Here is a 15582-nt window from a genome sequence, read left to right on the forward strand (position 1 = left end):
TGTTTCAGGGTCCCAACAACCACTTTTTAAAAAGTTAAAGCTTCTTTTCATCCATGAGCTCTTTTCTTATACATTGAAAAAAGGTTCCGAAGCACGTCCCTGCAATTTCTCGAAAGATTTTGTGCTTCATTGACCGTTGTGTTTCCATTTATAGTATTAGCAAAGAAGTAGCTACTGTTTTTTTTAAATTACTTTAAATGCTATTTTGATGAATGTTGCTAAATTTCCCTTTCAATACACAATAAGTAAATAACTAGGCGCCTCCAGGACCTTTGGCACATTATTGTCATTTAACGGCTGTATTGTAAATATTTGAATTTTGTTGACCGTATTGAGTTTAACATTTAATCGTCTTAAAAATGATATGGAGTTTGCATTTGTAAAACGTAAAATTTTCTATAAGCACAATTTTTTTTTTTAAATTTCCAAAATGGTCCATATTTGGCCATCAATGTTTTCATATACAGGCGTCCCTCGAATAGCACGGTTAATTCGTTCCGCGTAGTATCGAAACCGTGTTATACGAGACTTTTCAAAAAATAACTTTGTAACTTATTTTTTACACTAGTTAATCATGTACACAGTAAAAATCATGTCAATATATTTCGTGTTGTATCGAAACGGTGTTTCATGTTATATCGAAATCGTGTTATACGAGACATAGAAGTAATGTAAATCAAGGAATGTGTACCGTGTTATATCGAAACCAAGTTTCATAAAAACGAAGTAAAAACTTATTAGAGTTATCAAACATTAACAGAATGTATTAAGCAAAAATTAAATTCCACCTTTTTTAAAGATAACATTCGTGTTATATCAAAACCATTAAGTATTAAATTCAAGTTTCATACCGTGTGATATCGAAATCGTGTTATAATAATCGCAAATTTGATACCTTGTAATATCGAAACCGTGATAAAATAATCGCAAATTTGGTACCGTGTAATATCGAAACCGTGTTAAAATAATTGCAAATTCGGTACCGTGTAATATCGAAATTGTGCTAAAATAATCGCAAATTTGGTACCGTGTAATATCGAAACTGTGTTAAAATAACTGCAAATTTGGTACCGTGTAATATCGAAACCGTGTTAAAATAATCGCAAATTTGGTACCGTGTAATATCGAAACTGCGTTAAAATAACCGCAAATTTGGTACCGTGAAATATCGAAACCGTGTTGTACAAGTACCGTGTCATACGAGGGATGCCTTTACTCCGAAAGAGTGTTCAAACCGAAACTTACTTTATAGCTTCCACCATGCTGAGCCCCATATGCACGCACAGAACAGCATGATCAGGCCTTTCTTCCGGAGCTCCGCTAATACAATAGTAGCAGTCGCCCAAAATCTTTATCCTTAATTGATGATATTTCTGGAAAAAAAAATTTGAAATGCTAATCAAAAATAATTCAATTAAAAAAAAAAGTTATCAATTCTTTGAACACTTTGGAAGGAAGTGCAAGAAATAAATTTTATGAAAATTACATAAAATTACTTTGTTTTTGAGATCGCGATTTTTGTCAAGGATTCGCTTTCGCTGTGGCTGATTTTTTTAAATTTTTTTTTAAATTTTTCATTTTTTTTAAATGCTGCTTTGTTGGAGGAAGAATAAGAATTAGGCTTTTGATTTTTTTTTGCATCATTATACCTCTAAATAAATTTTAACTTAATTCTCGCCACTATTTGTCAAGTTCGCATCAGATAAACAAATGCTGTTTAGAAGAGAATAAAAGGGTTTCCTAGAAAAATAGCTAAATGCAGTTCAGTGCTATTGAAACTTTGGCGACTTCATCAAAGCTCAACGAGCTAGCAAATAATTAGTAACACAGTAAAACATATATATATATATAAGTGCAATAATTCATTAAAAAGAAACAGTTTTTTTTCGCTAACCTACGACTGCATATTTTATAGAAGCTAATATTTCTTAGTGCTATGAGCAAAAAAACATTTTTTAACGAAAAGTACTGCATAAATGAGCAAATCCAGTAATCTTGCCCAAAAAGAACTCAATTTGTTCCCTTTTCGGATGGAATGGCTTCAGTAAATACTAGCAGCAAAATATCGAAATGTGTACTTTACCGTGACACACTGAAATTGGAGAAAGTCGACTTTCACCGACTCATCGGAAATATTCGGTTTTGCACTGATGTATTTGGAATGAGAATGTTGATAGTCACTAGCTAATGTCGACATTTACCATATTTCGAATTTTACCAAATACATTGAAGGTAAACAATATAATAGTTCTTGAAAAATGTTCCCAAATCAATAATCCTGCCAAATCGCCCAATCATTTTTTGAAAGTTTAGTATATCTAGTGAAATATTTGCATGTAAAAACAATAAAATGCAATACATGATATTTTATTAATTTATTAATTTCTCTGCTTCCAAATTCAAAATATTTCTAAGCCCCCCTTCTTTTTTTGTCAAAACCTCCTCAACAAAAACAAAATAACTGACACTGAAGTATTGAATTCTAATAAGCATGAATTATTTGTTAAGTTATACTTCCAAGTTTTCATTCTTTCGGCTAATTACCTTGTTTTAGCAAAAGAGGAAAAGTAGATGTAAACCTCTTATGACACGCGAACCCATTTTGAGTGACACACCTCACGCAATTACAGAGCTGTGGACAATGACAGAAATTGAGTTAAAAAAAAATACTGATTACAATTTTCTCCACTTTAAATTTTTCATTAAGCATTAAAACTTTATAAAAGAATACAAATGTCTCATTTTCGACACTGCTTTGTGAAAATTTATTTTTCGTTACACCCCCCCCCCCCCCTAAATTTATTCATTGGTTGCCGGAGTTCTTGCGCGTGTTGAGGCCCGACGAGAGGCCATTGCAGTCTAGTCGGAAACTAGGGGCCCGGCGACAATGACGCAAAAGAAAGAAAGACAGAGAAAGAAAGAGAAATAAGAGGGGGGGGGGGACTCTGAATAAGAGAAAACGTAAACATTAAGTTACTCTTTTGGTATTGACTGTAGTGGGACTTAAAAGAGTTAATAGTTTTCTACTAAACAGTTTTGATTTTTTCCCCGCCCCCCCCCCGTTTTTTCTTCATTTTTCCACCCCCTCTCAAGAAAGCTGTTTTTGACTTAACAAAAAAGTTTTTTTTTCCTCTCAAGTTATAGTTTTCAAAAATTGAAAGCACACTATTTGATCAACATCTACTTGTTGAACATAAAAAGAATGATCCTTTTCATTTTTTAATGGGATTTTTCAGTATCACATTGAAAATCGCAACTATTTGCTACTCCAACGAACTATAGTGGGCACTGTAGCCACTTTCTAATGGCGGACGAAAAAGGTAAAACAAACGCACGTGGTAACGAAGAAAATGCTAATAAGCCTAGTAAATTTTGTCCGTATGCATGAATTTTTCGCTTTATTCTTTATAAATTAATTTGCAAAGTCTTGTTGATATTCTGGCCCACGTAGAAAGAAATGAGAATTCAAGAAGCATTACTAAACGGCAAATATTAATGCAAACTAATATAACTGTTCGTAGTTCTAAGCAGCCATTTCCACGATGTTGAATTCGATATTTATCAATTCTTGATAAAAATAAATAATAATTGTGGCCTGACAAGAATAACAATTAATGCTAGAAAATTTAATATGACATTACGAATTATTATCAAAAGAAGATGATACTTCTTTGCCTTGTTTGGCTAGTGCGCTAATTGTTTTGCATTTGTAGCTGAGTTATTTTTCTCAAATTGCCGGAATCGGTTAATTTTAAATTTTTCTGTTTCGTATTTTTCTAATTTCTGCGTTATGATTTAATTATGTCATGCCATGCAAATCCACAACAACATTCTCACGGATATATGGTTGTAGTTTTCTTTTCAATTGATCTAACATTATTTCTTTAAACTTATCGAATTCTGTAATCTTTCTACCATTTTATTCCACTCATAATAAAAATAAATATGGTTTAACTGACATACCAAATCTCGCCAAATGTTCTTTGCTCGCAGAATACTAAAACTATAACCCTAAACTATAATACCACTATTTTGGCGAGGAAAATTCTTAGCGTTAAACATTTTTCATTTCGTTCTACGATAATATATATTCAAGAAAATATTTTGCATACTGCCCATTCCAACTAAATGCTGCAGTAAAATTAGGTTGGTTAAATTAATTATTTTTAAACTAGGCGGAAATGAAAGCCCTAATTCTTTTGCTAATGTTATTAAATCCTTCTTTCGAACTTGAGATTAAAAAATACCCATATTCTTACAAATTCACACAAAACAATTTAAAAAAAACTTATCTGGTATACCGTTATCCTCTTTCAAAAAAAAAAAAAAAAAAAAAAAATGCATCGAACAGAGCAAATGCGAAGTTTGTTAACCCAGAGTTTTCTAGTGTTTACGCTTTCGCCATTTACGACAATCATCACACTTTTTAGAGGGAAATAATGAAAACTAACATTATTTTGAGAATATCCAGAATGCCATTAAGGGACGAAACATTTTCTGTTGCTGAAAGCAATCTAAGACACATCGATTGCGTTAATAAATACTCCTAACAAACTGCCTGTGTTTACGTCAACAGACACACATGGAACGCAATGTGGCAATGTTTTAGTTTTTTCGACAGTTTTGTAAATCACCGCAAGGTAGCGTATTCGAGCGCTGGAGTTGCGAATTGGAAAATCTGAATTTCAAATTGAATTTCTAACGTTGTATGTATTTTAGGTTTTCAATAAAATACAAAGCGAAAATTTCATAAAAAAGAATCATTAATATTTCAATCTTTGTTTAGGGATTGCCCCCTTCCAGTGAGGGGGGAGGGAATTGAAATAAATAAATAAATAAATAAATAAGCCGGAGTCGGAATTTCAGTCGGAGTCGGAAGTTTCATAATACAGGAGTCGGAGTCGGCCATTTTCCTTCCAACTCCGCAGCCCTGTCCGATAGGATAGGCTAGTATTATACTTTTCTTCTTTCCTGTTTGATTAAAAGGTTAAATATAGACTTTCATTTAATAAATATGTTCGGATCTCGTTTTTCAAATTAGTTTACGGAGTGCTTTTTAAAGTTTCTAAGTTCTTTAAACAGCTGTTTACTCTAGTGTGATATTCATTCGCGCGAGCTAATTTATTTTGCATCTGATTCTTTCCTTCATAAAAGATCTTTGTTGTTACTCAAGTTGATATCTTAATTCTGCGAAAAAAATGGCAACTTTTTCTATGAAGCAGAGAGGCATCAATTTTTATTTTTTTGACGAAAGATTTACAATGTGTACTTCTTGCAATGTTTTGTTCTTGAAAAAATATTTTTGTTTGACGAGAACGATTCCAATTCTGATCATTGTAATAATCTTCGGTGGAATGGCAAAATCAAAATGCCGTAAAGATATCATTTTTTTTCCTCTCACGCAAGTAGCAAAATAAAAAAAACACTATTCTTTGTTCTCCAGTTAAAAAAATGCAAAAAGAATAAAAATGCTGTATAAAAAAAAAAGCTTTAGAAATCAAGTTATTCAAGGGGAAAAAAAAGAGATAAAATGTGGATACTTAAGGATTTAAAAGCATTTTTACGTTCATGGAAAGAAAGTTTTTCTTTGCTCTATCTACCATAAAAAAGAAACCGTAAATAATTCATTGGTAGGATTATTATTTTCAAATATCCAAACTATTTTAATGGTAATAGGCAAAAAAAAAAAAAAAAAACTCTTAAAACGTAATCCGTTATTTTTATACGTTTTTATGGGATAATTATTTCTTTAAAATATTATTTTCAGTTTTATATTTTTCTGGACACAAAACCTTTGTGTACTGCAACAGTATCACACAAGGCTCAGATGTATAAGAGAATCAACAGCTGAAAAAAACTATACTAGTCAAAAAAAAAAAAAAAAAAAAAAAATCAGATTTTGAAAATACAACAAACTTTACAACAATTCTTCTCAAAGACTCTTTTGCTTCTCCTATTATAACGAATACACTGCCATGTGCAGGTATACGGCAGTATCTGAAGAAATGAGCTTTCGAGATTTTTGAAGAAATGTGTGGTGGATTCAATACTAACAATAGGAAAATGTTGGAATTGGACTTCTTTTTCGCGCCTTTTTTCAGCGGAAACCAAATAAGTGAGCTTGTACAACAAAGGTAACGTACAATAGATGACAAAAATGCAGAAAAGAAGGCAAAATGCAAAAATTTGTAGTTACTGCCCTTTACCTGCACACGGCAGTACAGTACTGCCATGTACAGGTAAACGGCAGTATCTGCAGAAATGAGTTTCCGAGATATTTGAAGAAACGTACTCATTACAGTACAGTACTCATTTTTATGATGGAGCCTGTTTCAAATTGCAATCTTGACCCAAAAGAATGTCCGAATTTACCTTATCATGTTTTCACATTTGTCAAAACTTTTTAATATAATATTAATTATTGTATTATAAGCATTATTTTTCCGCTGAAATTTTCTTAATCAACATTTTACTGCCAGAATGAGAATTTAAACAAAAACATGAAACACTCTGTAGAGCTGTAGTAAACTAATCAGTAACAAAACAATATTGGGATCAAACATGCACTGTAAAGAAATTCCGAAACGTTACCTATTTACAATAGTTTTACACTATTCGTTTGGTTCCCTGGCTATTATTATTAGCGTTGTTTTATTTTTGTTTTATGCAACATGCTCTGCGTAAAACTTGATTCACGGGTAAAGTTTAGTTGTTTTTTTTATTTACAATCTTGAATGTTCTAGTGCTAAATCTATCCACGAATACATACGTTTTACAATAGTGTTATCGTAAACAAACACTCTGTACAGTCTATGCTCAGATGTTACAAATGTCTCCTTATAACCTGTATTGTTAGTTTACTTGTTTTCCTGTAAGTTAACCGACACCAATCTTTGAAGTTTATTACTTTTTGAGTTACTGTTTTCTCTGTAAAATGTTTGTTAGCTGTACTACTATTGATTATGGCTTTATATTTCCGGGGGGTGGGTTGGCACTGGTGGGACATTTTTACGCATGTACAGTCGGACCCCGACTTACGAATTCAACGGGACCGAAATTTTTATACGTTAAATCGGGGTTATTCGTAATATCGGGGGTGTGAAAGAAAATTTAAAAAACTGCACTTAGCTTAACTAAAACCCCTAATAAGCAACTGCACAAAAATATCTATAATTAGAAAGCGTACACTTTTTATTCCGCTTTACACGACTTATTACACACTATGTGATATTTTTAACTATTGAGTGATAGATGTTTGACAATTTCCTTGATACTTGACTCGAAATAGTTCTCTTTCGACTTCATAGAGAGAAGAAAATACTGGTGACATTTTCAGCCTGAGGCATGAGATATGTTTTTAGTTTTCGGACCATGTAAAGTTTTTGGAAAAGTAAGTTTTAATGGAAGTTTCATAATTGCTTTCTGCATCAGGACCAATATTCGTTGATTGCCCCCTCATCTGTGAAAAATTGTTAGTTCAAAGAAAAGTCTTTTTCTGCTTTGGACAGTACGGATACAATATTTAGAAAATAATCCAATATTTCCGAACTACTCGAATTAGCAAAAAATTTTTTCGTTAAAATAATTCGCTAATTCGGGGATAATTATTCGGAAAATAGGGGGTTTTTGCCTTCATTTTAGTCGGGGAAAAAGAAAAAATCGTTAAATCGCGAAATTCGTTAAATAGAGGTTCGTTAGAGGTCGGGGTCCCACTGTATTTGCATTTCATTCCCGGAATTTTAAACTCTTTGGTTTTTGTTTTTACATATTCCAGTAAATGCAATATGAGTCAGTGAGATGCAAAGGGTTGTAAGTGGAAAAATTAAAAATTTGGAGGTAAGATGATAGCTGAACCTCTCCTCCGTCTTAGAGCAAGATATAGTATTGTCCGTTTTTCACGAGAAGGCACCCTTCGCACTGCCTCTTCAAAACGTAGAGTTCCATTTTACCCGGGCGTGATCGGTAAGCAATCCACGCGATTCTAAATGAGACAACCAGACAGCCTTAACTTGGGCGTGCATTTTAATGTACAAAAAAGGCTTAATGTCCTTTACATCATTTCCTTCATTTGTTTGTTGCCATTTTAGTTATTCTTACATTTTAAAAACTGCTGCTTTTGCAACAAAATGCAATGATCCGAACATATTTTCTGCCGAAAACAGCGAAATAGAATCATCGGATACCACGTGACGAATGAGGAATTTAGTGTCCTTTCGTGGAAAACGGACAATACTAGTAGCTCTGGTAGATGCTGTTATACATCATGATTTAGAAAAACTTTTCGATGCAAGCCTACCTACTATCCGACCATCACGAGAAAAGACACCGCCGAAATGTCTGCGCCTGTCTACTGCTATAGCAACGAGGCGCATCTCATTTTTCCAAGGGAAGCTTAATGTTGGAAAAACCGCACGACTGCACAAAGGAGAGCAGACGAATGGCGAAATGGCACCAAAAGGCGTTCCTGCTAACCCTAGCAGAAAATGAACGAAGTCTGTTTCTATGGCAGTAGACGGGCTCAGACTTGAAGGCGGAAGCTTTTCTGGTGAAAGCAAGACAGTAGGACCTAAACTTTATACGTGTTTTGCTCAAAGCTTGAAAATTCTATTTACATCCATTTGCTTCTCACGCCTTATATGAGGAACCGTTATGCATCACAGTATAAAATCGTTTACACACAAACACACACAAAGTTTGATTTGTTTGATAAGCTTAATAGAAATAATAAATATGATAATTAATAGTGTAAAGAGAAATCGACATCGTTAGTGTTAAAAACTCATGATTGAGTTCTTACGAAAGTTCACACTTACCTCAGACAGCTTATCAAATCTCGCAAACAGTTCATTCAAGATCTTAACCAGCTCGGGCGCAGTGCAAGTGGAGGAGATAGCTGTAAATCCTACAATGTCTGCAAACAGTATGCTGCAAAAGAGAAAGTTTTTACAATACAATATGCATAATAATAATATACTTACTCAAAAAGTACATGGATGTTCATAAATGCTTAATACTGTGTGTCATTCATTCCCTCTCAGAGAAAGAAAAAAAGAATGGGAACTGCATCACAATCAAAAGAAGTTATTGCAAACATAACAAAAAATCTGTACCAAGCAATCCAAACACAACCAAATGAAAACTGATCATTTCATTAGCCCAGTGATGCAGCAAGGGGGGGGGGGGGGCGTTCGGGGGTGAAAACAACCCCCCAGAGCCATTGGTTTTAACATAAATGCAAAGTCTAATACAGTAGTTTAATGCATATGAAAGGTCTGTTTTGGTCAAGAAAAACCCCTTCAGAAGGTATTTTTGATCAAAAAACCCTTCCAAGAGGTATTTTTGATCAAAAAACCCTTCCAAGAGGTATTTTTGATTAAAAAAAACCCTCCCGAAATTATTTCTGGCTGCGCTAGTGCATCAACTTAAAGCAGCAGAAACCAAAAAGAAACACTCGATTGCACAGAGAAACACAAAATGAAGGAAAACTTGATGATATGTAGGGTACAGTTAATATCTCGTCTCATTAGTTTAATAAATGTGGTCATCTACGTCACAAAAGCAAACAGCAATGCCATTGCAGAGTTAATAAGGAATCTCATCATTAATAATAATAATAATAAAGAAGCCTCGAAGCACGTTATGTAAAATACCGGTTTACTTCTGTTCTAAGGTTCGCAAGTTTTCTTGCATTTAATAGGAATTTCTTGTTTGTCTCGAAACATGTCTCACGAATTTCATGCAAGTTTACATTAAGTTTATTTTTCAGCCTTGTTCAAAGTTAAAGTTATTATTTCAGTTTGAACTTAGAAGTGCAGAATAGTGGTACATTGGCGATATATTGAATTTATCGCTATTTTGGTAACTAAGTATTTTCTAGCTGGCGACATTCTGTAACTACTTGGAAAAAATAATGCGTGGTCATTGTTGGTTAACTTATTTGGCGGTAACACACATTTTGTATATTGGATCACTTGAAAATAAAACAAGCAAATTGCATTCAAAACTCCATTAAATGTAAAATGATTAACTAAATAAAAAAAATAAGCCTAAAAAGTATATAATCCCCCAAAAATTGACAAAATAAATAAATAAAAACAGCATTATTGAAAGTTCCATCAAAATACAAAATAATCCGCGAACTAAGTTAAATAATATGAAAAGTTTCATTAAATACAAAACAACTCGCCAAATAAATATATTGTGTAATAAGAAAACAATTAAAGTTCAATTACAATCTAAAAGGATTAGCGAACGTGGCGGCTACCTAAACGATATTTTTCTGTTTTCACCAAAGTAAAAGGTAAATAAGTCACCAAGCGCAAGGTACTCCAATTCTACCCTGTTGTCATTGTTTTTACTTCCTTTTACAAAAAAGGAAGTGTTGTATTCGCGAAAAAATTTTCACTCAAAAATCGCCCTTAATTTCCATTTTGCTCACCCCCAAATGAATGTTGAGTTTTTTTTTCGATTCGACCACATGCGGAAAAGTGCCTAAGAATGTATAGACACGCGAAATATCCATTTTGACCATCACCGAGGTAATTACAACGACTTTTCTCGTGACGTCTGTATGTGCGTATGTGTGTATGTGCGTATGTGCGTATGTGCGTATGTATCTCGCATAACTCAAAAATGGTATGTCCTAGAAAGTTGAAATTTGGTACATAGACTCGTAGTGGGGTCTAGTTGTGCACCTCCCCTTTTGGTTGCTTTCGGATGTTCCTAAGGGGGTCTTTTGCTCCTTTTTGGGGGGAAATCATTGTTAATTTCGATGTAAACTCAAGTGGCGTTATAATTTGTCGGACACTTGGCGATATATCGCCAGTCTTTTGGTCGCCAAGTTTTGTCGCCAACTTGGTGACAAATTTGGCGGAGTTTTTTTTTTTTGGTTTCAATTTGGCCATTGTTGGTGATATTTAGAGAATAAATATTGAATCACATTAAAATAGCGAATAATGGGGAAATGACATTAAATTGGAGTAAAAGGAAGTCATGTGATGCACACATCAGCTCGTTTAAAATTATATTTTAAAATTATATACTATTATTTAACAAACACGCTTTACATAATTTTGCATCTAAATAAACTATATTCCCTCCTCCCTTCTTCCCCAAATGGGAGTGGAGCAAATTCGATGTCGCCCTGTCTAGGTTGTAAAGAATTACAGTAAAAAAGAACATTCTGTTAGATAAAGATTAAAGTATTTCAACTCTTACAATAGAACGATATTTAAAGGAAAAGAGCCTTTTCAAAAATGATTCATATTATTTCTCCTGGGAGAGAGATTAATATTTTCGCTCGAAAATTATTAAGCAAATAAGTGGAAAGTTATTAATATCCAAGTCATAAATAAAAGCTATGTGTTTTATACCTAGTAATCGCTCTCAAAATGTTTGAAAATAAAATGGAATTTGTATATTTTAATTTATTCATTATCTCTTTTTCCGAATCAGTTTAAAACTTCTAAAATGATACCGTAAATTTTGTTGCTTATGTTATAAGTGAGGCATTTTATTAAATAATGTTATATTTTTTAATTTCGATATTTAATCACAGAATATTTTGTGGAATCATATTTTCAGTGCATATAAATCCACAAAAAAAAAAAAAAAAAAAAAAAAACAACCGTCTAAAGTGCAAACAATTATGAAACGCAAGCAGTTAGTTTCTAGGGTTATTTCTGTGGTTTGTTATCATAAGAACCATCACGTGTAAACAAACTTTGTCCCCATTCAGAAAAAAGAAAAAACAAAAGCTAAAATTTTTAGTTAAAGCTTTTGAACTCAAATGATTCTTTTTCAAAACTCTTGACCTTAATTTTGCGGTCAAAACAATTAGGGTCTGGTGGGGTAAAGTGGTCATAAAATCAAGGTTTTTTAACTTAAGTGGATAACAAATAAAGGAAATTCCTTAAACATTTAAACTTTTTTTGTTGTTATTTTACATTACGTTAATGAAGAACACAATACATTGAATTTTAAAAAGAAAAATATTTATTTAAGTACTTTTATACCACTTTCTTTTCCCTATGTATTTATGACCACTTTACCCCATGGGGTGGGGGAAAGTGGTCATAGCGTGGGGTAAAATGGTCATACTTAAAAAAAGATGCAAAACCAGTATGAATAACCATATTATTTATATATTTTGGTTATTTATAATGATTAAACTTATAAACATGAGTATATGCATGTATACACGAGTACATACGTGCATACATGAGTATACAAGTATATACATGAGTATATGCATCTATGCATTAGATGCGAGTTCTGTACATGTCTAGTCGAGTATATACGTGTATATCCGAGCATATACGTGCGTACACGAGTCTTCACGAATATATGTGTGTCATGTGGAAATGTGTTTGGTAGAGTATAAACGAGTATTTACGCGTATTGACGTATATATACCTGTATAGACGAACATCATGTGCATGAATGTATATCTCTCGAGAATATACGTATATACACGATAATATACGAGTATACAAGTACATATACGAGTATACACGTACATGTACGAGTATCACGTACATATAAGTGTACATGCGTACATATACAGGTATACACGAGTATGCATGAATATATGTTTATATGTCTAATGCGTATATGTATTTGTATACACCAGTATGGACGTATATATGTACATATAGTTGTATATACGTAAATTAGGTGTATACACTAGTATCTGCACGTCATCAAATGCTTGTATGTAGGTGTCATCTAGTGTATGTATTCACGATTATATATTCATGGATATATCAGATGATTTTATGCGCGTGTATACTCGAGTATATAGGTAGGTGTTCAAGTATTTACCTGTTACGTGTTACGCATTTCATGAGGCTCCACCCCCTGCTCGTTCTGCTCGACAATCCCGTTCCCCACCAGCGGCGGGTGATAATTCATGCCTTTAATGTTTTTGATGATTTAATAACCGGTCGCTTATTTCCGGTTACCTAAGTATAAGAGGGGTGAGACAGGGCGAAATGGCTTCCCCTGAATCTCCTACATCCAGCAGAACCAGTATTGCCCTGGTAGACGTTGCCAGTCCGGAGGAGATTGGGTTACAGCCACAGACAGAAGCGCTCAGAAATTAATGCTATAGAGTAGGCAGCTCTGCCCCTGCTCGTTTCACTCGCCAACCCCGTTCGTCCCCTGCGGTGACTCGAAACCGACTGCGTTTGACAATTATTAATTTCAAGTTTCTTCACCCGGATATCCGTCCCCTTAAGGTTTAGAGGGGTGAAACCGAACGGAATGGCTTAATCTGGGCGTCCTGCATCCTACGGTAATAGCATTGACATGGAAGACATTGCCAGTGCATAGAAAATATGTTTAGATACGCACAAACAGACAGACGCGCAAAGAAAATAATTGTAAAGATAAGCGAGTATATACGTGTATAGACGAATATATACCTATATAGAAATATTCTTGTAGACACCCATGTAGGTATTTATTGGTACAATTATGTAAATGCCCTTTTTTAGTATACTTGTAACTCTAAATACAGGTGTATAATCGTTTATATACAGGTAAAAGCACGTGTTTACACTCGTGTTTACAAGTTCATACTCGTGTACACACGCATATACGAGTATATACTCGGGCCGACATGTATACCCACATACAGACTCATGTATGCATGTAGTTACATTTATGCTTCTCCATGCCCGTATATACTTTAGTATACAAATATATAGTATACGTATATACAAGTATATACACGTGTCGGCGCGCTCATATACGTATTTACGTAAAGCAATGTATTTATTCGGACATGTGCATCTATATACTATTATACGTGTTTACGTACAGATATAGTAGTATCACACGCATGTGTTCGTAAATTAAACTTTATTTCACACCATTTACTCTAAAAACAATACATGTTTAGTGAAATGAATATTTAATTAATATCTGCTTTGTACGTTAAGATTGAGTGACAGTAGGGCAACGATTTATGTTAAGCCTAATTATATGACCACTTTACCCCATCTTACTTGAATTGCTCTAAAATATTATGTAAAATAAATACAGGTAGCTGCTAAAGAGTAAGTGTTCTTGAGACATGTAGGAAGCTTCCTGTGCCGTCAGTTTGTTCGAAATTCACTTAAACAAAATTTCCCTGAGAAGTTAAAAGAGCTGTTTAGATTTTTAAGTTTTTCATATGCACACAAAATAATTTTTTTTTACTGAATAAAATATTGGCAGTTGTAAAATTTTGTATTGAAAATGTAGTTTCTAACTTCCCTACTCCAAAATAAAAAAATTATACTTATTCGAGCATTTATTTCCATGTTACAGCCATTTATTTGATGTATGACCACTTTACCCCATTGACCACTTTCCCCCACCAGACCCTATTTATTATTAACTAATGGTACCTGCACGGCTTTGCCCGTAGTAGAAAATTAAAAGGTCATTCGGTTAGCCTGAATATTTACAAATAATGGTTGATGAACTTCTCACCACTTTGCTATGTTAATTTGCTCGCCCCTGTTATTGTAGTTTGCTCGTACACGTTATGGTAATTTGCTCGTCCATGTTATGATAATGACTCGTCCATGTTATGATAATTTGCTCGTTTATGTTATGATAGTTACTTTTCTACATATACTGTGATAATTTGCTCGTTTATGTTATGATAGTTACTTTTCTACATATGCTGTGATAATTTACTCGATAAAATGTTCTGAGAATAGGAATAGAAAAAAGAACAAAATCGAATTTTCGAAAAATCGCTTCGAGGTTCTTCCTCCTATGCTACGAACTAACTTTGTGCCAAGTTTCGTGAAAATTGACCGAACGGTATAGGCGCTATGCTCGTAAAAGACAGAGATCCAGACACATACTTTCAGCTTTATTATTAGTAAAGAAGATTATGTAAGTTGTAAGAGACAAAACAAGTTATACCCCGTATCCGGTGTCTTTACCCTATAACTGAAATACTTGAGTTTTAAATTTTGTATTGATCACTCACTAAATGAAACCTTAATACCATAGCCACCCCCAAAATCTATTTCAAACGATGAAATGCGTTACTAGAATTGAAAAAAAAAAAGGACCTCGTTTTAAAATGAGCGCACAGTCAGGAAGCATGAAACATTTTCAAATAAAATCAAGAGCTCTGCTGCCTGCCTAACACTCTAATTGCCGCTCAGAGTAAATATATTTCAAAAGAGGCTTCCCTTGCCAGACTTTTTTCCCTCCCTTCCTTAAAGCGGTGAGCGCAATGAAGCGAGGCTAAAATTAAACCTCCGTTTTCAGGAATGTGATTTCTAAATTAGATTTATTTGACCAGAGATCTGGAACTATTTTAAATTTTCTATTTTTTTTCTTTCAAAATGGGAATGGTAGTTAAGGCGACACGTTTCCGGCTTCAAAGGATTTCATTATTTTGTTTGCTTAGTAATCGTTAGCTTTTATATCAAAGAAACTTGTGACGTTACTTCCTTGGTTAATGGAGAGTAGAAATGCTTCAAATTATATGAAAAGGGTTCCACATTATTTGTTAACTAGAAAGTCGCCCGTCAAGGTATGACGGGTAAGAATTGCTTCTACTCTTCTACATTT

The 15582-nt window shown here is 33.6% G+C and overlaps 1 protein-coding gene across 4 annotated transcripts in view; it reads right to left on the bottom strand.

The window, feature by feature from the left end:
- The window catches only part of LOC129227718 (adenylate cyclase type 3-like), a 327000-nt gene that overhangs the window by 97740 nt on the left and 213678 nt on the right, over positions 1 to 15582 (bottom strand). For all 4 annotated transcript variants that reach the window (XM_054862320.1, XM_054862321.1, XM_054862322.1 and 1 more), the window contains exons 7-8: positions 8814 to 8925; positions 1246 to 1373 (exon numbers count right to left, since the gene is read on the bottom strand). In XM_054862320.1, the coding sequence (XP_054718295.1) occupies positions 1246 to 1373; positions 8814 to 8925 (240 nt within the window). The remainder of the gene's footprint in view (positions 1 to 1245; positions 1374 to 8813; positions 8926 to 15582) is intronic.

The sequence above is a fragment of the Uloborus diversus genome, chromosome 8 (genome assembly GCF_026930045.1).
Source record: "Uloborus diversus isolate 005 chromosome 8, Udiv.v.3.1, whole genome shotgun sequence".
Taxonomy (NCBI): Eukaryota; Metazoa; Arthropoda; class Arachnida; order Araneae; family Uloboridae; genus Uloborus; species Uloborus diversus.